Genomic DNA, 24,674 nt, shown 5'->3' on the forward strand with positions numbered 1-24,674 from the left:
CTTGAGAGTCAGAGCAGGTGCCAGATGAAGCAGGGGAGCCCACTGAAGGAAGAGTAGACCATCAAGAGAACCCACAGGCCGAATGCACAGGATGTCGAATGCACAAGAGGACCTCAAGCAGCTCACCAAAGCTGAAGACCCACGGTGTAAAGGATGCGGTGAGGACAAAGAACTTGGCAGGAAGAGATGCCAGAGCTTATTGCAGCCCAAAGATCTCCGGAGAGCAGAGCCAACAAGCCTTGGCAACGGCAAGTCGACACAGTGCACATGGGTTCGGTCCCAGCGGTTCAGAAGAGGGATACTGACATCAAATTTGCTGAGGACAGGTCAGGCCTCGAGGGAGTTGCAGAACCACCGTCTGTGTTGCTGAGCCTTTTAAAGTCCATTGGAAGTCAGGAGCAGCAGACCGGTCAGCTTTGTTGCAGTGCCTGCAGATGCAGGGGTGTGACTCTTTCACTCCAAGGGAGATTACTTTGGGTGTCTTTGATGCCCACAGGTCTGTTGAAGATCCTGGAAGAAGAATAGACGAGACAACGAAAGCTTGCAGAACAGCAAGACCAGAAGCAGCAGAAGTCTTCCTTGATGCAGTATTGGTTCCAGGAAAGTCCAAGTGTCTAGAAGGTCAAAGAGTTACGTGGTTTCAGGCTGGAGTCTTGTCACACGATGAATCTGCGGGCCCACCAACAGGTAAGCAATTATGTACCCTCAGGACGACTCAGGGGTCCCTCCCAGAGAAGGGGCTGAACAGAGAGGAGAATACTCCCATTTCCTTTGTCCAGTTTCACGCCAGAGCGGGAGCCAAGGGCTCCCTGAACTGGCTCAAACTTGCACGGAGGGCACCAAATGTGCCCTTCAAAGCAGTATGGTGGTGCTGTCAAGCACCACTACCCTAACTCAACACACAAAGTCCTGCTTGCGAGGTGGTCCCACCGCCCTGTGACAGGAAACCTATTGTTCTACCTTCCCCTGCTCGAGCTCAGTAACAGGAGGGAGGAATCGTGTCTGTGGTTGGCAGCAGCACTAGCTTGCTAGCAGACCCTAAAAGGCTTTTACTGGGAGTATTGGGGGCTTCCTGGAGGAGCCCCCAGTGCACAGAATCATACCTCCAACACCAGGTTGGATTCCCAACATGTTTGTTACCAAACATGCCTAGGTTCGGCAAAGCAACTCTATAGATAGCCATCGTGAAATGACGCATGATCACTATATGTATCAAAATGGATGATCACACTTACAAAGCCCGTAGAATCGACTTTGAGGTTTGTCATGGTGTCCTGCTAATGCAGGGGCACCCTCACATTTATAACCCAGCACCCTGCCTTCAGGATTGACAGGACTGCCTTAGGGGTTACTTATAGGTTTTCAGTGTAGTGATCTCAGATAAAAGGAAACATACCTGTTGTAAGTAGTGCTAGCACCAGCATACACAGGCTGCAATGGCAGGCCTGTAGTCATAGTTTGAGTGGTCTCTCATGGGTGGCACAATACATGCTGCAGCCCATGGAAGAACCCTGGTGTTCCTATGCCCCGAGTACCTAGGGACTTACAAGGGTACACCAGTAACCTATTGTGGAGGTACCCAAGTATTTACCATGACAGATTTAAGGAGGAAACACAGTCTGATTAGCAGGATCCCAGTCAGACTAGTCAAAAACACATACTGACACCAGCAAAAAATGGGCATAACCATGAAAGCAGATCTTACTTTCCTACACCTGTGTTTTGTAAACTTAAAATACACATTGGTGCAGGTACAGCACTTAGAAGTGATTTGGTAAAAACCTAGTGATTACAATCCGGTGAGTTAAGTTGTTGTCATTTTACTAGCACACATTTTTAAATTTTTGAAGCCAGATGTGTTTGGAGAAGACAACTGAGAATATATTTGAAAATAATAAAATCTTCTATGAAATCTTACATAACTGCATTATGCAAAAGTAATGAACTAATGCCAAATGCACAAATGCCTCTGTAAAGGCATATTATTGCCTCTGACAGTGACACCACATGCCTCCAGTGGGAATATATGGAAGTGTCCAGTGCTTGCTCCGAAAGCACAAGTTACTACTTGTGTAACGATACATCTGTTAGAGACATCAATTGATTCCTTACCTTAGAATATCCCCAGGCGTCAGACTGGATCCGGAAAGTTTTGGTTAGTAGTACCCCTGTGCGTCAGTAGGTGGCGTGCTGCGGCTCCAAGTCCGTCACTGGTGTCGTGAGCGCCGAGATGACATCACGGAGAGTACTTAGATGCCACCCATGCGTGCTGACGTCAGTTCTGTACACGACTTTCTGCACCAGGAACGCAGAACCATGCAAGATACTGACCATTGGTGCATAAAACTAGGGCCCTAAAAGGGATGACCTTAACCCTAGTAATCAGTTCGCAGAACAGGAGGATGGGTGGGGCGGTAAGGAATCTATCACTAACTAATGTCTCTTACAGATATATCTTTACACAAGTAGTAACTCGTGCATCTGAAAGAGACACGTTAGTGATAGATTCCTTACCTTAGAATACATTCCCCAGCAATACTAACCCCGGAGGTGGGTCTGTGAACCAAATTACACCAGGAAGTCACGGAGAACAGAGCGGCCAAAGAAGCTGTCCCTCCAGACCAGACTGTCAAGGCAGTAGTGCTTGGAAAACATGCGCAGTGAGGCCCACGTAGCTGCCTGACAAATGTCCTGCAAGGGAACGCCACGTCCCAAGGCAGTAGTAGCTGCAGTAGCCCTGGTCGAATGGGCACGCAGTCCCACAGGAAGCTGTTTCTTGGCCAAGGAATAACATGCTTTGATGCACAGAACGACCCACCGGGAGTTGGTCTGTTTGTGCACGGCCCGGCCTTTTTTAGCGCATACATAGCCGACAAAGAACTGATCATCCACCCGGAACTGCTGTGTACGCTGCAGATAGAATGTGAGCGCACGTTTCGGGTCCAGAGGGTGGAGCCTCTCGTCCTCTCTGGAAGGATGCGGACCGGAAACAAGGTGGGCAAAGAGATGGTCTGCCCGATGTGGAAGAGCGTGACAACCTTTGGCAAGAAAGAAGGACGAGTCCTAACAACCACCTTGTCCGAATGAATAGAAAGGAAAGGCGGTTTAGAAAAAAGAGCCTAGAGCTCACTCACTCTTCTGGCGGAGGTGACAGCAACTAGGAAAGCAGTCTTTAAGGTGAGAAGACGCAAAGGACAGTTATGAAGGGGCTCGAAGGGAGCGCACATCAGAAACTTCAAGACAAGGTTTAAGTCCCACTGAGGCATGATAAACGGCACCCCTCGGAGGGAACGTGTGCGTAATGCCTTTTAGAAAACAGTTCACAACCGGGGACTTAAAAAGAGAAGGCTGATCAGGAAGCCGTACGTGAGAAAGTGGCTCTATATATACTTGACAATAAGGAAGTACAGTGTGTATAGAGTGCACAAACCCTAAAGGTAAAACAGAGGTTAAAGTCAGGACTGACCCTACTTTCCAAAGTGGTAGCTTGGTCGAGCAGTAAGGCAGTACCAGAGGGCAGTGCAAAGCATTTGTTGTACACACTCAGTCAGCAAAAGATTTTACACACTCAAAGACTGAACTCCAGGCCAATGGTTATTATATCCAAATATATAGTTGTTTTATTTATCGAACCAGCAGGCATAAAAATATACTTTGCTGGGTATGAATACTTTCATGCAATTACTTTGCAAGGAAGCAATAAGGTATGTGAACACAATAGGTACAGGGGTTGCTGAAGGCAACACAAGTCTAGACACACTTTAGCATTGAGCTCAATGGATTATTATCATAAAAGTACAGTTAATTACAGTGTAGTTCCAGGTCTAAATCCTAGATTCAGTCCTGGGGTCTGAGCTGAAACCAGATGAGCAAAAACGTTTTAGTAACTGTACTGAATTTTCATGAATATAAAGCAGTTTTAAAAGTTCACACTTGGAAACTTTTCTATGTAAATCTGACAATGTTATTCAACGGGAAAAAATTCAAGTTGCAGGTAAAGTACGATCGCGTTACTTTTGTAATCCAGCACTGGTCTCCTAGGGCCAGCACTGGGGTCTTAACTTAAACAGGTTGGTAATTGCGTTTCAGTATTTCGTATGGTTTTTAAAGAATATTTCAACTTTTCAAAAGTAGACACTTTGAAGAAATTTCATAGAAAAGCAGACAATAGGTTCCTAGGGAGAAAATACAGATTACTAGTAAACGCAGTAAGGATTACTTTTGCGGTTCAGTACTGGGCTGAAAGGTAAAGTACTGGCTTCTCCCCTAATCACAGGTGAGTACTTCGGAATTCAGCTGATTTTGTATGAATATTTTCAGTTTTCAAAACTTCACACTAAAAACATTTTCGAGTCAAAATTGGTCAATGTTATCCAATGGCAGGTAAGTGAGTTACAGGTTTCCAGGTGAGTACTTGGCTGGTGAAGTTATGGTTCTGGGCATAGACTCAGGGGTACCCCAAGGTCAGGTAGGTACAGTTGGTTCAGCCCCAGCAGCACAGGGCCGGCCGGGTGCAGAGGTAGTTAGGCCCAATAATATCCAATGAGGGAAAGGGGGCCTTCGGTTGGTGGCTGCTGGCTAGCAGGCCACGCGGCTGTGAGAGCTGGGCTCCTTGTCACTTGTCAGGGCAATGGGGGAAGTAGGATAGGTGGCACAGCCAGCGGCACTCGGGCGGCTGGGTGCAGGGTGCTTTTGAGCCGTCGGACACTCAATGTTATCCAATGGGAAAGGTCAAAAAGTGACAAAGACTGCAGGCTCGGGGACATAGACTCTCCTGGGGTGACCAACACTTCGATAGGTAAGTTGGGATCTTGGAGCACAGGTAGGTACCCCAAAGGGAGGGACAGGGGCTGTAGGGCGCCAGGTGCAGGGGTGTCGGAAAAGCTTACCCTCAGCTGGTCGCAGTTGGGGTGTCCCTTGGTTCTGAGTCTGCAGACGTCGTCTGGTTCGTCAAGGAGGGTCTTTGGGCACTGGACTTCGGGTCCCAGTCGCCGGGGGGGCGTCCGCGTGGTCTTGGTTCGGTTGGGCCAGGCCCGGGCTCGGCGGGTGCAGAGTGGGCTGGTCCGGAGCTTCCTGGCTGGCACCAGGTGGGTTGTTGGAGCAGAGCCTCTGCTGATGGTAGTCCCAGTCTTTAAGAGGGTCGAGCCAGTCAGGTACTCCGGGTGTCCCAAGGTTGCTGTCCGCAGGAGTCGCCGGAATTAGGCCGGAGCAGGTTCCAGGATTGACAGGCCGGTAGGGCTGGGGCCAATTCCATTGTTGTCGTCCTGTTAGCAGTTACACGGCGGGTCATCTTCTTGATCTTTCTTCTTTTCGTATCGGGATCTGAGGAAGGAAGGTTCAGGGAGCCCCTAAATACTGACTTTAGCGGCGTTACAGGTAGGGCAAGCACAGGGACCAATGGGTCCGTGTCCTGGGGTGAGTACACCCCCTAGCCTGCTCCTCTCCTGTGGGAGGGGGGGCAGGAGCCTAGCTGGGATTGGGCAGGGCTCCCCATCTACAAGATGGCCGGAGCCCGGGGTCGTGCTTCACCTCGTCTCCCCCACCTGAGGGGTGGGGTTGGCATGGGCTGGCACCCCCCCCTTCCTGACCTAGTTTTTACCGCCAGTCTTCCCGGCAGAGTGGGGGCCAGAACTGGAGGGGGCTGTTTGCTGGGTACAGCAAATGGTCTGGAGAAGCTCACAGAGGCGGCATGCCTTTGAAGCTTCCCCTTGCCCATCCTGGGGGAGTAGACCTAGCACCTCGCCCAGGACGTGCATTGTTGCAGGCCCAGGAGAGCGGGGGCTCTCCACCCAGGGGTCCAGCAACATGTCTGCTGTGTGGCATCCTCTGCAGTCACTCAGCCCAGACGTGGATTGGAGGTTAGGGTTTCAGATGGCATCTTTAAGAAGCCCTCTGGTGCATTTCACATTAAATCCCACACTGGCATCAGTGCGGGTTTAATGTGCTGAGAGGTTTGGTACCAAACTGGTCAGGCTTCAGTGTAGCCATTATGGTCTTGGTGAGTTCGTAATGACAACCTCCCAGCACTATATACTCTTAATGGCATCACTGCGCTTACAGTGCCCAAGAATGGCCCTGGGTACTGTAGGGGCACAGGGCTCATGCACCTTGCCCACACCTCTGGCATAGGGCACCCAGCTAGAGGGGTGACTGAAGTATGCCAGGGCAGTGGGTTCTGTGGGCATGGCACACAGGGATGTGTGCCATGTCGACTCTTGGTTTAGTTCTGTACTTAGGCACTCAGCCTGCAAAGGCAGTGTGTGGGTGCCAGGGTACAGGGCCCCTGAGGGTGGCACAATACGTGCTGCAGCCCTCAGGGGTCTTCTCTGCTCACCATGCCCTGGGTACCTAGGGTGCCATTTACTAGGGGCTGACCGGTGGCTAGATATGCCAATTGGGTTTCTAATTTCAGCACAGTTTTAGGGAAGGAACACAGGCCCTGGGTACCTGGTTGGCAGGAACACAGTGAACACTCAGTCAAAGCACATCAGCAGTTCAGAAAAAAGGGGGGACATACCAAGGCAAGAAAGATGGCACTTTCTTACACCGTAGAAAGGCAGAAATGGCCGAAAGATAACCTTTGATAGTGCATAGAGCAGAGCCCTGCTGGGCTACAGAAAGAAGGAACAAAAGAACCTCGGAAAGAGGGGCAGAAAGGGCATCCACAGCCTTCGCCGTGCACCATGCCACAAACTTTTTCCACCTACAGGGGTATGCAGTTTTTGTAGAGGGACGCCTGGCTGCCAGAATGACATCACAAACTTCGAGATAAAGATCGAAAGGGGTCAACTGTCACCGCTCAATCGCCACACATGGAGGTGGAGGCTGGACAGGTTCGAGTGGAGAACCGTCCCCTGCTGCTGCGACAGAAGATCCTCCCGAAGAGGCAATCGGATCAGGGGATCGAGCTCCATGCTGAGTAGCTCGGGATACCAGTATCTTCTTGCCCAATCAGGCACCACAAGGATGACTTGGGCCCGGTCGCGCCTGATCTTCTTCAGCACTCTGGGCAGAAGTGGTACAGGCAGAAAGTTGTACAACAGACCGCAACTCGACTCGCGAAGAAAAGCGTCGCCGAGTGAGTGCCGCCGTTGAAATTCCAACAACCAGAATTGATGACATTGCGCGTTCTCTTTGGTGGCAAATAGATCTAACCAAGGCTCTCCCCACTGCTGAAAGAGACCTTGCGCCACGTCCGATTTCAGACGCCATTCATGATCCATCAAGCACCAGCGGCTGAGTTTGTCTGCCCTGGCGTTGAGAGAACCTGCCAGGTGTTGAACTACCAAGGTAATGTCTTGATGTTCCAGCAATGTCCAGAGGTGCAGAGCCTCCTGACATAGAGCCCAGGACCCCACTCCGCCCTGTTTGTTGCAATACCACATGGCGGTGGTGTTGTCCGTGAACACCAGCACTACACTTCCCTGGACCAAGGGAAGGAAGGCCTTGAGTGCAAGTCGGATCGCCCGCAGCTCCAAAAGGTTGATATGAAGCCGGGAATCCGCGGAGAACCCCAGGAACTGCAGGAGGCCGGCCGTAGTCTGAAAGTGGTCGACGACTGCCCGGGGCGAGACCGCCTTCAACAACCAGTCGTCGAGGTAGGGGAAGACTGACAGTCCCGACCTGCGCAAGTGAGTCGCAACCACCCCCATCACCTTCGTGAACACCTGAGGGGTGCTGGTAAGGCAGAAGGGGAGCACGGCAAACTGAAAATGCTCCTGGCCTACAGTGAACCGCAGGTAACGCCGGTGGGCCGGCAGGACGGGGATGTGAAAATAAGTGTCCTGCAAGTCCAAGGCTACCATCCAGTCTCCAGGGTCGAGGTCAGCCAGGACCGGAGCCAGAGTCAGCATTTTAAATTTCTCCTTCCGGAGGAAGCGATTGACGTCCTGAAGTTCCAAGATGGGGCGCAGGCCCCCCTTGTCCTTTTTGGGGACCAGAAAGTAGTGGGAATAACAACCTCTCCCTACTTCCTGCACAAGAACGCACTCGATAGCCCCCTTGGCCAAGAGGGCTGTGACTTCTTGTTGGGAAAGAACTAAATGATCCCCGACATGCGGTGGCACAGAGGCGGCATATCTGGGGGGGAAGACTGAAAGGGAAGGGAATAACCCTTGCAGATTATCTGTAGCACCCACAGGTCCGATGTGATTTCGCGCCAGTGGTGGAGGTGATGGTGGACCCTGTCACCCCCTTGAAGCTCGGATTAGGAGGGTTTAGAGGTGGAATCAGCAGGGGTTGAGGTGGACTGACCCGCATGCTGGTTCCCGGACCCGCCCCTGCGGAAGCCGCTGACGCTGGTTCTGCACAGACTTGTTGGAGGAGCGTACCTGGGTGTCTTGCCACGAAAGGAACAAAACCTAGGAGTGGCAGGGTTCTTCGTAGAAAGACCCAAGGACTTGGCCATGGACCATGAGTCCCTAAAACGCTCCAGTGACCGGTCGGCCTTACCGCCAAAGAGGCGGGAGCCATCAAAGGGCATGTCCATGAGCGAGCCCTGGACATTCGGCGAGAACCCAGTCGAACGCAACCAGGCGTGGCACCGCAACGCCACAGTCGTGGAAATTGCCCTGCCCAACAAACCAGCGTTGTCCAACCCACACCTGATGGCAAACTTAGCCACATCCTTACCTTCAGCAATCACTTGGGAAAGGACAGCCTGGACCTCATCAGAACACTGAGGCAACAACTGAACAATGGAATAACACACTGCGTGGGAGTAACGGCCCAACAAGCAGGCAGTGTTAAACGACCGTAGCCTTAAGCTGGCCGAGGAGAACCACCTCTTAACAAATTGTTCCAGCCATTTGGATTCCTTATCCGAAGGAGTCGTGGGAATGGCACTCTGCGACGTCGAGACCTGAATGACCAGGCTCTCAGGCGTAGGATGAGTGGTCAGGAAGGTAGGATCACCAAGCACTGGGCGGTGACTTCTGGCGTAGTTTTTATCCACCGGCACCCCTGTGGATGCCCGCAACCAAGTGCCCAAGAGGACTTCAGTAAGGGCCTCATTGAAAGGAAGCATCGGCTCCGACGAAGTAGACACAGTCTGGAGCAACTCTGTAAGGAGGTTGGTTTTGAGTACCACTGTAGGGAGGTCAAGATTGAGAGCCTCAGCAGCCCAACGGAGCACCATGGTGTAGGAAGCACCCTCCTCCATAGTAGGCGGAGGAGAGGCATACCCCGGCTCAGAAGAAACAAATGTCGCCCGCGTCTTCCAGGTTCTCTGATCTATCCCAGTCGTCGTCGCCTCTGGCGTAGAGAGCTGGTCGCGGCGGCAGAGCCGGAGAAGGGACGAATGGCGTCTGGAACAGAGCCGAGAATGGCACCGGCCGGGGTGGAGCCGCTTCACAATGCGGATCCCAGGCCGGAAAAAAATAGTCCGGGAACCGGGGCAGGGGTGGAATAAACGGCACCCAGTGCGACGCAGGGGGTGGAGCCGAGGACGCCGCTGGGGCCGGGAGCGCTGCACCTCGCAGCGTCGGGCCGGAGCCAGCAGGGCAGGATCCTGTGGCACTGGGGCCGGAGCCGCCGGGCCAGCAGGATCTGGACACGGGACCGTGGGACCAAAAGGCACGCTGGCGGGAGCCCGGGGCCCAAAAAGGCGGTCCATGGCAGCAAGAAACTCTTGTACCTGTTTGGGAGTCTCCGACAGACCCGGGTATGGTGGGTAGGCCGCGGGACTCTTAGGCTCCAGAGGAGCCGCAGGGGCGGACCCCCTGTCTCCCTCTTCTACCTCAGCGGAGCAACGGGGGGACATCTGAGAGCAAACACGCTTCTTCTACTTCTTTTTATGGCGTCACTTACCAGAATCCGAAGGCGAAGACTTGGAGCTAACAAGGCGCAACGGCTCTGGTCACGCGAGCGGTCGTGGGAACGGCCCCTGGACCCAGAGCGGCGGTGAGACAAATGCTGAAACCTCCAGCAATTTCCGACTCCGCTCCAGCAAGGCTTTCGGGCCATGGCTCGACAGTCCCGTGAGTCGTGATCTGTCTCTAGGCAGTAGAGGCACACATCACGGGGGTCTGCCACCGACATATTACGGCAGCCTGCACCACAAGACTTAAAGCCGGGCATCCCTACGTGCACCAGGAGCAAAAAGGGGGGAGACAAAAGTCTCAAAAGAGTAGTCAAATAGTGACCACGGTACTTGCTCAATCCGGAACTGACCTTGCTGGCGCAGAAAAAGAAAGAACTGACGTCCATGCGCAAGGGTGGCGCCTAAGTACTCTGCGTGACGTCATCTCGGTGCTCAGGACGCCATGACAGACGCGGATCCACAGGACGCCACCTACTGACGCGCAGGGGTACTGCTAAGCAAAACTTTCCGGATCCAGTCTGACACCTAGGGATATTCTAAGGTAAGGAATCTATCACTAACGTGTCTCTTTCAGATGCAAGCTTCAGGTACAGGCATACATCTTATCTCACAGCATGACTGTCAAGAACTTAATATTAAAAAAATATATGGTTAGAATAGATGTTCAGGGAAATAGGAGAGGGGAAAACACAAGCAAACTCACAACAGTGAAGAAAAAAAGAAAGAATAAAATGGCCAAAACATAACCACCACAAGTGAAAGGTTTTCATTGTATACTCCTTAGGTAAGATGGCCACCAGCGAAATGGGGGATTGTGCAACAAAATTCAAACACATGGCAACAAATGGAAAATATTTGGTGCCGGAGATCACTGCAGGTTCATCCTCTGCACAAATTATTATCCTATTCATTTGGGAGTACTCAAAATAACAAGAAAAGTGCCATAATGTAAGCCAGTACTAGAGGATACATAATCAAAATAACCTGCCTTTTCCATGTGTGGTCCAAGAGCAAAGCAGCTTTCTAGAGCCTCCAAAGAACTTCCAACCAGTCTGCAAAGAGAAAAATGGCATGTGGTTAGCAACTCTTTATTGACAAAACGTAGCCCAAACAAACTACAACAGAACAAAAGAGTACACAGCAAACAAGCTGAAAAGATGAAGCACAACAGGGTGCACAAACGAGGGTTAAGTAGTAGGGCCCTGGAAAAGGGGCACTGTTAGCACCTTGCTATTTCAACACAGATCAGTGACACAAAATCATGGTTGGCTGGACCCCTAATATTTCCTCTCCATGCCTCACAATTCAGACAATACACTTGAATAGAAACAGCAGAAGTACTTGTACTCCAGCATTAAAATATCAACAGAGTTTGAATAATGCAGCTCAGTTCTTTACTGCAAGACCCTCTGGTAAACAACTGCCAGGTCTTCATATACATCTTTAAATGTACACCACTCAAACCCGGCAACATCATAAGCTACTTTCACATAGGGCTAGCTGTATAAATTTACCAATGATTATGAATTTTAAACTGCTGTAGAAAGAACAGTTACTCTAATGCTGTCATTCGTCAGCTTTTTCCAAATAGACCAAATCCTGGAACTGAAAAGGCTGCCACAATTGGATCCACACAAAGCTCCAATGAAGGGCCTTCACTTCACATCAGATACACTCAGTGTGGTCCATGAAGTTGACTTTCTTGCTGCTCTACCAAAGCAACACAGTCAACAGCAGAGTCTTCTCAATTCGGAACTGGACACATCACTCAGCTCTGTAAATGCACTACAATTGGGTCATGCAGCTTTTTAGATTTAATGCAGTCTCATGTGACCAGAAACCATGGGACAGGATTTAGTCTTTCTGACAAGTTAAGAAGACATCACCCTCTATTTAACATTCTGCTTACAAACAACTTTAGCAATTATAGTGATGACTTCAACTCAACAGAAATCAGCTCACCTGCATGTAGATGAAGAAGTCTCCCTGTGACACCGTTTTTCAGGTATTCCCATTCTAGGAGAATCAATAATGACCTCTTCTTCTCTAGACCCACGTAGGTACATCACTACTGTTCTAGGCCTAGGGAATATCACAGACTCCTGACTTAGTGCATTTCAGTCGTTCAAGCAGCGTATGTGTAGGTGGATAGCTTAAGGGTACAAAAAGCCATACAGCTTTTGGGGGTAATATGACAGAACCCTTTACAGTGATAAGCAACCATAAGACGGAAAAGTCAGAAAGAAGAGATATAATAAAAGAAAGGAGACAGAATAGGTACTGACAAACAGCAGGCGAATAAGGAGCAGCAGGATGGATAGCAACAGAACATTAGAACAGGGCAGAGTGGGGAAATTAGGGAATAAAAGGGTTTGTAATAATGCAGTGCGAAAATGGAGAAAGTAGTTTATTTGCAAGTGGGTGATTTAAGGTGAGAGGAAGGAGCTGGAAAAACGAACGGTACTTAAAAAAGAATTAAACTTGAGATATAATCTTAATCAAGAGTGGCAGGCCAGAGATGGGAGGTATGTGTGTTGGGATGGAGTAGCAGGTAAGCAGATAATTTAGGGAAAGTTGGATCGTGGGATGAGTTTAGGTTGAGTAGGGAGAAATAAAAGTTATGTGAAGTTGAGAGTCTTTTTATGTAAAATGTGAAAAAATAAACAGGAAACAGAGCGAAGAATCTTAAAAGACAAAAGAGCATATGAAAACAGAGCTATCAGTGATGCGATTAAGAAACCAGCACATTCTAGCCAGCCTAAGCAGTGCAATGCATCAGGCAAGAGCAGAGTGTGGCAAGGCGCTTGAATAGAGAACCTAGGTTTAGCTGTGGGTGTGAAACCTAAATTGAACCCATCTAACTACATAGCAAAATCATTACTTAAAAACAAACTGTCCCTAGCACAAACATTATTTCTCTTAGTTTGTTGTTTGTCATTTGTACACTGAGTCAAATCACAGTCATGCGTAATATGCTCAAACTTCTCAAACCTCATCACGAGTCCTGGGAGTTCTTCACACTCCACATTCTATTGCCCTTGCCTAATTTGCCCCATGCCCCTCCCCATCCCGACTAACCATCTTGCACCGAAAGTATTGGACAAGTTACTTACTTTCGGTCATACTCTAGTAGAGACAATCTAGCTGCAGATTCCTTATCTTTGAATTTCCCACTGATCAGACTGGATTCAGAAGATTTTTCTTTGAGCGAGTGCCCTTACGTAGGTGGGGTCGGTCGGCTCCAAGTGATGCTGGCATCATCGTCTCAGCTATATTGTGATGTCCGCATCTCCTACACGAGGCACCAGCTCAGCGCGCTGACGTCCGTTAGCTTTCAAGACTTTCCATGCCAGAAGCAAAGAGCCATGAAGTGTACTGCCATTGGTGTGTTTCTGAACGACTAGGACCTTGAAAGGGAAAAGCACTGACTTTAAAAACCTATCTGCAGTAAGGGTGCGATGGGTATTTCGGTTAGGAATCTGCTGCTAGATTATGTCTCTACCAGATTAGGCGTTACCAAAGGTAAGTAACTTGTCCATCTGATAGAGACATCTAGCCGCACATTACTTATCTTTGGATAGATACCCAATGTATCCTCTTTTGGACACAGTTAGCCCCCACTTTTTGCCTGGAAAATTATGTCATTTCGAATGGAAGTGCACAGGGTCTCAGCCAACCAGGTCTTCTGTGCCAGAAGCTTTTTCCATAAACTGTACCTTTTGTTTCCCAACAGGCCCAACTTCAGTACCCCTTGTCAGTTCCTAGTAAATGGTACCCCAGGTACCTAGGGCATTGGCACTGAAGAGGGGCCTCAAGGGTTGCAGCACGAATTGTCCAACCCTAGGGTGCCCTTACCAAGGCAATTGCAAACTGTGTGCCTTGGTGCAGACAAAACGGATGAGTCAACATGATACAAATCCCTGTGTGTCATGCCCAGAGACACTGCATGGGATATAGGTAAGAAACACCTATAGCTAGGCCTTATAGTCCTAAGGCAAGGTGCACTATATCTCCTGTGAGAACATATCTGTATGAGCAGATATGCCTCTGCAATATCCGTGTTCATTCTTGGATATTGTAAGTAAACAGGGAAGCCATGGAGAGTACATGGGCTGGACACTCGTCATTACGAGTTCCCCAGCTCCAAGATGGCTTCACTATATTATGGGATGTTCGATACTAAACATCTTGTCTCAATAAACCTTTTTTTATTCCAGTGTCAGGCTTATTAATAATTGCACACGAGGGACCCCCTTAGAGGGGTCCCCTGAAACCTCCCAACCCTTAATGTGGTCACCGACTGGTTAAAGCCAGCCTGTCACCACCAGAGAGAGTTCAAACCTCATGGGGCGAGTGCCTGTGCACTAACAGGTCGAGAAAAATGCCTGCCCTGGGCGGAGTTGTTTACACCTCCCTCCAGTGAGGAAAAGCCATCTGTGGCGGGACAAACGTGACCCAAGCTTCTACTGATAGAAAAAGCAGACTCCCCCTCCTGTCCTCACCCTCTTTTGGAGGGAAGACAGGCAGGTAAACGGAGAATGAGTTGGAGGTGTACGCCTCTCTTCCAACTCCACCCCTCAGGTGCTGTAGGCGAGGTGAAGTAGATTTTTCAGTGCTCGCCATCTAGAGATGGTAGGACCCCTCCAATCAGGACTAGGGCTATGACCCCCTACAGCAGGAGGTGCGCATAATAGAGGGTGTAGACAACACAGGTAAGGAGCCCATTGGCCACCACCTGCCACTCCCTTGTAAAAGCCCCTATATATAGTATTGGATGGCATCCTTGGACCCTGAACAGTACCATCCACACACAAAAGAAAAAGATGAACGAAGAACTGATGTGGGACCGAGAACTGCAGACCTCATGGTGGACCTTGGGCACAAACCCCTGCCTCAAAACTCGATAATTGTCATCCTCCATTTTGTCTCGTTGCTGTATGGCCTCCAAAAACCCCGGAGAGTCTTCAGCACTTCGCGAATCGCCAGATAAACTCCCTAGAGACAGCCGCAGGCCTGCAAAACAGCAAAGTCCTTGCCAGCTGTTGTCCAGAACCCCAGCACGACAGACGTCTCTGAGTGCCAACCACAGGTACACTTGCTCTGGAGGGTCAGATCGGCCTCTGCACCAAGATTTGAGGCCCAAGGACCCACCAGAAATGAAAGGCACCAATATCCGCAGTACCGGACCCCTTACTGCAAAAACATACAAAACTGAGTCCATGCGGACTCCAACTCTACATCGAGCCAGCACCCAAAGAGAGACGTCAGGACCCCAGAGACTCACCTCAGCAATGTCCCAGCAACTCCAGAAGTCCTGATCAGGAGGGGCTTCTTTCCGCCTTGTTGCCCCAACTGCACATCTTCAACTCGGCGGCCTCAGCACCCTTGCTACCTCAAATCTCTCTTGAGAGCCCTCGGACTTGCCTGCAAGTCCCCTTTGCTTTTTGCAGGTGGCCCCATGTCTTCGTGGCACACCAGCTACCAAGTCCCCTTTTTTCCTTGCTCAAGGTGAAATCTGGGAACCTCCCAAGAACTTGGCCTTGGGACTTCTGATTCTAGAAGGCAAAGCACTTAAGAAACTGCATTGCATTGACTTTTCAATTGCCTCTTTCCCACCATGGGAAATGTATTGTACTGAAGTGCGCACAACTGTGATTATTGCATTTATTGTGATTTTCCCGTACTACGAAAAGTATTTACCTTGTACCAGAGGTTGTTGGTGTAAATATTTCTATAAAAAGAAGTACTATTTTTCAAATTCGGTCTCAACTTCATTCATTCAGTGTGTGCATCATTTATTGCCTGTGAGTACAACAAATACTTAGCACTACCCTCTGATAAGCCTAACGAACAAGCTAATTTACTCGGTTGTAGATTCCTTCCCTTAGATTTTCCCCCGGGCATCAGTCTAGATCTGGATATTTTTCATCAGCAATATCCCTGCCTGGCATTAGGTGGTGTCGGTGAGCTTAGAGTCAGTCGTCTTGGGAGCCTGGATGACGTCGTGGGACTTATATAGAAGCTGCCCCTTGCGCGCTGATGTCAGTTCTTAACACTACTTTCCACGCCAGGCGCGCAGAGTCATGAAAGCCACTGATCACTGGAGTGTCAAAACTAGGGCGCTGTAGGGGTTCCTATACCTAGAAATCAGTACGCAGTGCGGGGAGGATGGGTGGAAATCTACAACTAATATATGTCTCTACCAGATACATTGTTACCGAAGGTAAGTAATCTGTTCATCTGATAGAGATTGTTAGTTGTAGATTCCTTACCTTAGAATAGAAACCCCAGCAACACGGTTCCGGAGGTGGGTCTTCCAACCTAGATCAGACAAGGAATTCCTGGAGAACAGAACAGGCATAGCATCCGTCACTCCGGACTTGCCTGTCTAGGCAGTAGTTTCTGGGAAACAAGTGCAGAGATGCCCAAGTCGCTGCCAGATCAATATCAAGGATTGGGACTCCTCATGCCAATGCAGTGGTTGCCCCTATTGCTCTAGTGGAGTGAGCACACAATCCTACTGGAGGTTCCTTCTTCGCTAAAGAATAGCATATTTGAATGCCCAGTCACTTGCCCATTGGCTAGTGGCCATTCATTGAGAGATGATTCGTTTTTGAACAGTCCAACCGTTCTTGTAACCCAAATAGCTAATGAAAAGTTGATCATCCACCCGTAAGTCCTCAGTATGATCAAGATAAAAAGACAATACACGTTTTGGGTCCAGATAGTGAAGTCTCTCCTCCTCCCTAGAGTGAAGCGGGCGGGTAAAAGGTGGGCAGAGTGATGGATTGTCTCACAAGGAAGGGTTCGACCACTTTAGGACGGCACAAAGCTTTTGTTTGAAGCACCACTTCATCCAGATGGACAGACAGGTATGGGGTTTTTTAAGACAGACTGAAGCTTGCTGACTCTGCGAGCAGAGGTGATGGCTATTAGGAAAGCAGTTTTGAGAGTCAGCAGCCTGAGAGGTCAATTATGAAGGGGCTCGACTGAAGCACACATAAGAAAGGTTAAAACCAAGTTCAAATCCCACTGGGGCATAATGAAAGGAGACGGAGGACACAAATGAGTAAAGCCCTTCAAGAACCTAGAAAAAGTGGGAGACTTAAAAAAATGAAGGCTGATCTGGAAGGTGTAGAAAGGGGCTGCCCAAAGCAGAATCCTGTGGGCAAAAGAAAGTATATGCAAGATAACCTCTGAAAAAGGTGCTGAAAGCCTTTGCTGTGCACCATGCCACAAATGTGTTCCATCTACAGGCATATAGAGTTTTAGTGGAGGAACGCCTGGCTGCTAAGATAACATCACAGACTTTGGGCAGAAGGTCGAAATCTGTCAACTCCCGCTGCTCAATTTCCGCGCTAGGAGGCGCAGAATGGTCAGATTCAGGTGCAGAACCGTCCCCTGATACTGCGATAGAAGATCCTTCCGAAGGTGCAATCTGATCCGAGGATTAATAGCCAAGCTCAGAAGGTCAGAAAACTAGGCTCTTTGTGCCCAATCCAGAGCTACAAGAATAACTTTAGCCCAGTCATGCTTGATCTTCTTGAGCACTCTGGGCAAAAGTGGTAATAGATGGAAAGGCATACAGGAGGAGGAAGCGTTGTCGAGCGAGTGACGCCTTGGAAACTCCAAAACGCAATACTGCTTACATTGTGCGTTCTTTTCAGAGGTAAACAGATTTAATCAAGGCTCTCCCCACCGCTGAAAGAAACCTTTTGCCACCTCCGGATGGAGACGCCATTCGTGATCGACCAGGCACCGACGGCTGAGTTCGTCCAGCCTGACGTTCAGAGAGCAATCCAGGTTTTGAACCATTAGGGTCCAGATGCAGAGAGCCTCCTGACAGAGTCCATGACCCCACCCAAACTGTTTGCTGCAGTACCACATGGGGGTGGTATTGTCCACGAACACCTCCACTACTTTCCCTTTGAGAGAGGGAAGGAATGCCTTCAGTGCCAGTCTGATCACCAGGAGCTCCAGAAGGTTGATATGGAGCCTGGACTGCGTCAGAGACCAGATGCCTCATCCCAGAAGTGACTCATCCGTCACCACCGTAGGATCTTGTTGGGGAAGGGAGAGGGATCTGCCTCTGATCCAATCTTGGGTTGTTAACCACCACTGCAGTTGCTGTTCAGTTCCCTCCGAGATCTGGATGTAGCTGGAAAGATTCCTCTTGATGCTGCAACCCTCTGGAACGTCAGGTCCCACTGCAGAGCCCGGATATGCCATCTGGCATGATCCACTAGCCGGATGTTGGAGGCCATTAGGCTCAGCAGCCTCAGTGTCCGGGATAGAGGCTGAAAATCAGTATCATATCCTCGACTGGCTGCTTAGGAGGACAGGCTTGAAACTGCACCATGTCCAGGATCTCCAAAAGGCAGCATCAGAGAGGGAGTCAGGTGTGACTTTGGCAATTCATCGTGAACCCTAGCAAATGCAAGACATCTGCCGTAGTTAGGAGGTGGGAGACGACTGCCTGAGGCGAGCCTGCCTTCAAAAGCCAGTCGCTGAGATTGAGGAAGACTGGAACCCCTGATCTATGCAGATGAGCTGCCGGCACCGCCATCATCTTTGGGCACACCCAAGGGGCACTGGTAAGGACAAAGGGGAGCACAGTGAACTGAAAGCGCTTGAGGCCCACCGTGAATCGTAAGTAACATCTGTGGACAGGCAGAACGGGAATGTGGAAATAATTGTCCTGCAAGTCCAACGATATCATCCAGTCTCCTGGGTTGAGGACAGAAAGGACCTGGGCCAAAGTGAGTATCTTGAACTTGTCCTTCCGGAGGAAGAAGTTGAGGGTCTGGAGGTCTAGGATAGGACTTAGGCCTTTGTCCTTTTTGAGCACCAGAAAGTAGCGGGACTAACAACCACGACCTACTTCTAGCACAGAGAACCTCTCTATGGCTCCCTTGGGAAAGAGTCAAAACATTCTAGCAGAGAAGTGCCAAATGATCCTCCGACATGCTGTTGTAAGAAGGTGGCATGGAGATAGGAGTAGTCTCGAAGGGGAGGGAGTAGCCCCTTTTGACTATTTGCAGAACCCACCTGTCTGATGTGATGGACTGCCAGCGGAGGTGATGGCATATCCTGCCTCAATCTAGCCAGTGATGAGCCTGAAATGTCAGACTAGAAAGATTTGAAGGCAGTGGCAGGGCGGAAAGGGTGCACTGGCCCACCCGCTGGCTCCCTGACCCGCGAGGATGCTGGGTCCCACATCTGCGGTCACGCAGAGGCTGGACAGCTTGCCGGAACCGGGGGCTGGGCTGGATAGGACATGACAGGGAACCAGTTCCATAACCACAAAAGGGACAAAAAACACACTGAGTAGGAAGGGTGGCCGCCGTGAGGCCCAAGGATCTGGCCGTAGCCCTAGAATCCTTAAAGTGCTTAAGCGCAGAGTCTGCTTTGTCGCCAAAAAGATTAATGCCATCAACGGGCATGTCCATCAAAGTTGATTGGACATCCCACAAGAAGCCAGATGTCATTACTAAGGCGCAGTGTCTGAATGCTACAGATGTGCCAATTGCTCTGCCCAGTGAGTCAGTGGTATTGAGTCCACAGCGTATGGTGAATTTGGCTGCATCTCTCCCATCAGCAACTGTCTGGAGGGAACAGCTTGGGCCTCCTCTGGGCACAGAGTCCACAGCGTATGGTGAATTTAGCTACATCTCTCCCATCAGCAACTGCCTAGGCCTCCTCCGGGCACAGAGGCAGGACCTGCGCAATTGTATCCTGGATGGTATGGGAGTATCGGCCCAAAAGGCAAGCGGTACTTACCAACCGCAATGCCAAGCTGGAGGAAGAAAACATCCTCTTCCCAATATGATCCAGCTTTTTGGATTCCCTATCTGGAGGAACAGAAGGGAATAAGCCCTTTGAAGATTAGGCTTGTACCACCAAGCGCTCAGGGGAGGGATCCTGCATCAGAAACACTGGTTCGCCTGGAGCAGGGCGGTGGCAGTGGGCAATTGTCCTGTCCACATGAGTCCCAATATTGTGCTTCGACCAAGTACCCAGAAGGTCATCAGAAAGGGCTTTGCTAAATGGCAAGAGGAGGTCGGATGTGGAAACTGCAGGCTGAAGAACCTCTGTCACAACTTCGTCCTGACTGCGACCAAAGGGAGTTGAAGGGCAAGGACAACAGCTGCCCTTCTCATTCTCACCATTACAGCATAGTAAGCTCCCTTCTCTGTGGCAACGATAGCGGGAGAAAGCAAGCCAGTGTCAGAAGAAGTGTCCAAACCACTGGCATCAACCTGGTCCATACGTCAGTCCAGTTCATCTAGCTGGTCAGTTACAGGTTTCAGTAGCCCTAGTAATTCCTCTTTACCACCTTCTGGCCCAAAATGAACAGCAGGAATAAACACAGAACAGATTTTACTTTCGGCATCAGAACAGACATCGGTCCAGCACTGTGCTCAATTCGTGGACAAGGTTGGGGTCGACACCGACTGGGGGCACTGTTGACGCAGGGAGCGCCGTATCAGGATTGACGTCAGGGAAGGTCGAGTGAGATAAACTGGTGTCAATTCGGATCCAATACTGGATCCACGGGGGCCCCCAGGAGTCAGGGCCAAAGCCAAAAGAACTATTGATGTACAGAATGCAGTACAATGTCATACATTCACCCCAGTTCAGAGATCTGTGCCTAAATCCATCGTTTTTTTGCTCACCATGCCATTCTAGTTTGGACCCAGCCATATGCAAATCAGTCTTGACCCTGCGACCAATGGGAACAGTCCAGTCCAAACTGCCAGGCCAGGTCCTCCCTGGACTGGAAACAAAAATCCTAGGACCGGTTTTAGGGTTTCACCCCTCTTCAGCCAGGATAGCTTGATTCCAGTGGCATGGAGAGCACGGGACTCACGTCTGAGCATACCTGTCCCACTCGGGGTGACAAATGCAAAACAAACTATTGATGGACAGAATCCAGAACAATGTCATACATTCACCCCAGTACAGAAATCTGGGCCTAAATCCATAGTTTTTTTGCTCACAATGCCATTCCAGTTTGGACCCAGCCATATGCAAATCAGTCTTGACCCTGCGCCCAACAGGGTCAACAGGGTCAAAGGCTTAGGGCCCCCAACCGACTGTGGGGCCTGAAAGTGCACCAGCGGAACTCATAAAAGTTTTGGATTTGGAAGGAGATGCTTTGGCTCCTGGAAAGGCAGGTGGGCGTGGAGTCATCTCAGAAGTCTGCGCCAGAGACGGATCTTTCAACGACTTTTTGTGTTACCCTGAATTACCCGAAGATCAAGTCAAGTCAAATAATTTATATAGCGCGCTACATACCCAGAGGGTCTCAAGGCGCTTGAGGAAGGGTGGGGAATTACTTGTCGAATATCCAGGTTTTAAGTTGCTTTCTGAAGGCTAGGTGGTTTTGAGTGAGGCGGAGGTGAGTTGGAAGGGAGTTCCAGGTTTTAGCCGCCAGGTAGGAGAAGGATCTTCCTCCCATGGTGGTTTTGTTGATGCGTGGAACAGCAGCAAGGGCTTGGTTGGAAGAGCGTAGTTGGCGGGAGGGGGTGTAGAAGGAAAGTCGCGTGTTGAGGCAATCGGGTCCAAGTTCGTAAAGTGCTTTGTGTGCGTGGGTGAGGAGGCGGAATGTTATCCTCTTATTGACAGGGAGCCAGTGGAGGTCTTTCAGGTGACCAGAAATGTGGTCTTTACACGGGATGTCTAGTATGAGTCTGGCTGAAGAGTTTTGGATGCGTTGGAGTTTTTTCTGAAGTTTTGCGGTGGTACCGGCGTATAGGGTGTTTCCGTAGTCCAGGCGACTTGTAACCAGTGCGTGGGTGACCGTTTTTCTAGTTTCGGTGGGGATCCAGCGAAATGTTTTTTTGAGCATGCGAAGAATGTTGAAGCAAGATGATGAAACGGCGTTGACTTGTCTGGTAATCGAGAGTGAGGAGTCCAGGATGACGCCCAGGTTCCGTGCGTGGTCCGTTGGGATGGGTGCTTTTCCTAGGGCCGCTGGCCACCAAGAGTCGTCCCAGGCGGAAGGGGAAGTACCTAAGATGAGGACTTCTGTTTTGTCTGAATTCAGTTTAAGACAGCTGTGCTTCATCCACTCTGCTACTTCTTTCATTCCTTCATGTAGGTTGGTTTTGGCGGTGTTAGGGTCTTTGGTGAGTGAGAGGATCAGTTGAGTGTCATCGGCGTAGGAGATGATGTTGAGGTTGTGTTGGCGTGCGATGGTCGCGAGGGGGCTCATGTATACGTTGAAAAGGGTGGGGCTAAGAGAGGATCCTTGTGGCACACCGCAAAGGACTTCGGTGGCTTCTGACTTGAACGGTGGGAGGCAGACTCTCTAAGTTCTTCCGGCAAGGAACGAGGTGATCCAGTCCAGTGCTATTCCTTGGATTCCGATGTTGTTGAGGCGTTGTATAAGGGTGCTGTGGCAGACTGTGTCGAAGGCTGCGGAGAGGTCGAGGAGGATAGTTTGAACTCCGTAACCGTCTGAGACCTTCCCCTAAAACAAAAACGGGAGTGACGCGCAGCCGAGCGCAGGTCCTCCAATAGCTTTCAGGACTGCTCCCGGAAAGCCTCCGGTTGATGGCCTGGCATTTGGAGCACAACTTCAAGTTGCGGTCATGCTCCAGACACCAGAGGCACACGGGTGTTCATCCTGCACGGACATCGCTCGGTGAGAGGAGAATCAGGGCTTGACGCCAGTCCGATGCTAGAACATCTTCGACGCACCAGGAGCCAAAGACTCAGGAAAAATGCAGACAAAAATTCGAAAGGGACTATCCAAAAAATGGCTACGAGGTAGCTCTCTCCAGATTGCACTTAGGCTGGCGCAGAGAAAGAACTGACATCAGCGCAAATGGGCAATCTACAAAGGACCTGTAATGTCATCCCGGCACCCACGACAGATGTGGAGCCGACGACACAACCCAACGGCGGGCCAGTATATTACTGATGAAAAATCTCCATGTCTAGACTAACACCTGGGGGAAATTCTAAAGTAAGGAATCTACAAAGTCTCTAACAGATTGCTAGCCCACACTACCGCAATATAGAGCTTTAGTATTATCTACCTTTGCCTATGTAAACCAATAAGGGTCTTCCTTACCTCTCTGCATAGTGTACCTTATTGTGGTGCACTATATAGAGAGATGAGTTCCCTACACACAAGCAATACCATCCCAGGCGGAGGGACTGCAGATAAGTTACACAAAGAAGTCCTGCAGGATAGAGTCCAAAAAGGCTGTCCCTGTGGACTTTACTGTCCAGGCAGTAGAGCTTGGTAAACATGTGCTGGGACGCCTAAGTTGCTGCCTAACAAATGTCGAGGACTGGAACTCCACATTGCAACACCGTGGTAGCAGCCTTAGCTGTGGTGTAAAGAGCCCTTAAGCATTCAGGAGGCTGATGTTTGGCCAGAGTGTAGCGCATTTTGATGCAGAGGACGACCCTATTGTGAGATAAACCTCTCCTGCACCACACAACCTTTCTGTGATCCAGCGTACCCCACGAAGAGCTGGTTGTCTACCTGGAACTCTTTAGTACAGTCAGGATTAAACAGCGCTCTTGTTTTGGCTCCAGAAGGCAGAGTTGCTCCTCTTCTTTAGAGAGGTGTAGAGGAGCATAGAAAGTGGACAATGTGACCGATTGCCCCAAGCAGAATGGTGTTACCACTTTTGGTAAGAAAGAGGCCCAGGTGCGAAGTGCCAACTTATCAGGGAAGATGGCCACGTAAGGAGGCCTGGATGACAGAGTCTGTAATTCGCTCACCCTCCTGGTAGCAGTTATTGCCATTAAAAAGGCTGTTTTGATGGTAAGAAGCAAGAGGGGGCAATTCTACAGAGTTTGGAACGGAGCATACATCAGGAAGGTAAGAACCAAATTGAGGCTCCACTAAGGCATGATGAAAGGGACAGGTGGAAACATATGCATAAGTTCATTAAGAAATCTATTTACAATAAAGGATTTATATAAAGAGGGTTGGTCTGGCAGCATGAAGAAGGCAGAGCCGAAAGGTACCCTTTGAGAGTGCCCTGAGCAGAGCTTTGCTGGGCACGGTTCAAAACAATTAATAGGACTTGAAAGAGGGAATCTGCTGCGACAGAGAATCCTAACGAAGTGGAAGCCTGATCAGATAAGTGATGCTCAGTTGGAGAAGCTCAAGATACCACAGTCTCCATGCACAGTCTGGAGCCACAAGAATGACTTGGGCCAGGTCACTCCTGATCTTCTTGAGCACTCTGGACAAGAGTGGTATCGACGGAAAGGTGTACATGAGGCCTGAGCTCCACTGAAGACTAAAAACATCACCAAGCGAGTGCTGCCTTGAAAACTCAAGTGTGGAAAACTACTGACATTGCACGTTCTTGGTGGAGGCAAACCGCTCTAACCAAGGTTCACTCCAATGCTGAAAGAGAATTTGTGCCACCTCTAGATGGAGACGCCATTCGTGATCCACTAGGCATCAACGGCTGAGTTTGTCAGCCGTGGCGTTCAGAGAACCTGCTAGGTCTTGAACCATAAGGGAAATGCCCTGCTGTTCCAGCCACGTCAAAAGACACAGGGCCTGTTGAAAAAGGGGCCACAACCCCACTACGCCCTGTTTGATGCAGTACCACATGGTGGTGGGGTTGTCCGTGAACACCTGCACTACACTCCCCCGGACAGAGGGGAGGAATGCCTTCAGTGCAAGTCGGATCGCCCGCAGCTCCAGAAGGTTGATGTGGAGCTGGGACTCCGCCGGAGACCAGAGGCCTCTGATCTCCGCCTCCCCCATGTGGCCCCCCCAGCCCAGGAGGGACGCGTCCGTCACTACTACGTGCTCCGGGTGGGGTAGGGAGAGGGATCTGCCACTGACCAATCGCGGTCCGTGAGCCACCAC

General features: G+C 50.1%; 1 protein-coding gene across 14 annotated transcripts in view; it reads right to left on the reverse strand.

The window, feature by feature from the left end:
* The window catches only part of UBR4 (ubiquitin protein ligase E3 component n-recognin 4), a 1,723,360-nt gene that overhangs the window by 851,728 nt on the left and 846,958 nt on the right, over positions 1–24,674 (reverse strand). For all 14 annotated transcript variants that reach the window (XM_086921716.1, XM_086921718.1, XM_086921717.1 and 11 more), the window contains one exon: positions 10,809–10,872. In XM_086921716.1, coding sequence (XP_086777842.1) covers positions 10,809–10,872 — 64 coding nt within the window. The remainder of the gene's footprint in view (positions 1–10,808; positions 10,873–24,674) is intronic.

This window comes from Lissotriton vulgaris, chromosome 5 (assembly GCF_964263255.1).
Source record: "Lissotriton vulgaris chromosome 5, aLisVul1.2, whole genome shotgun sequence".
Classification (NCBI taxonomy): domain Eukaryota; kingdom Metazoa; phylum Chordata; class Amphibia; order Caudata; family Salamandridae; genus Lissotriton; species Lissotriton vulgaris.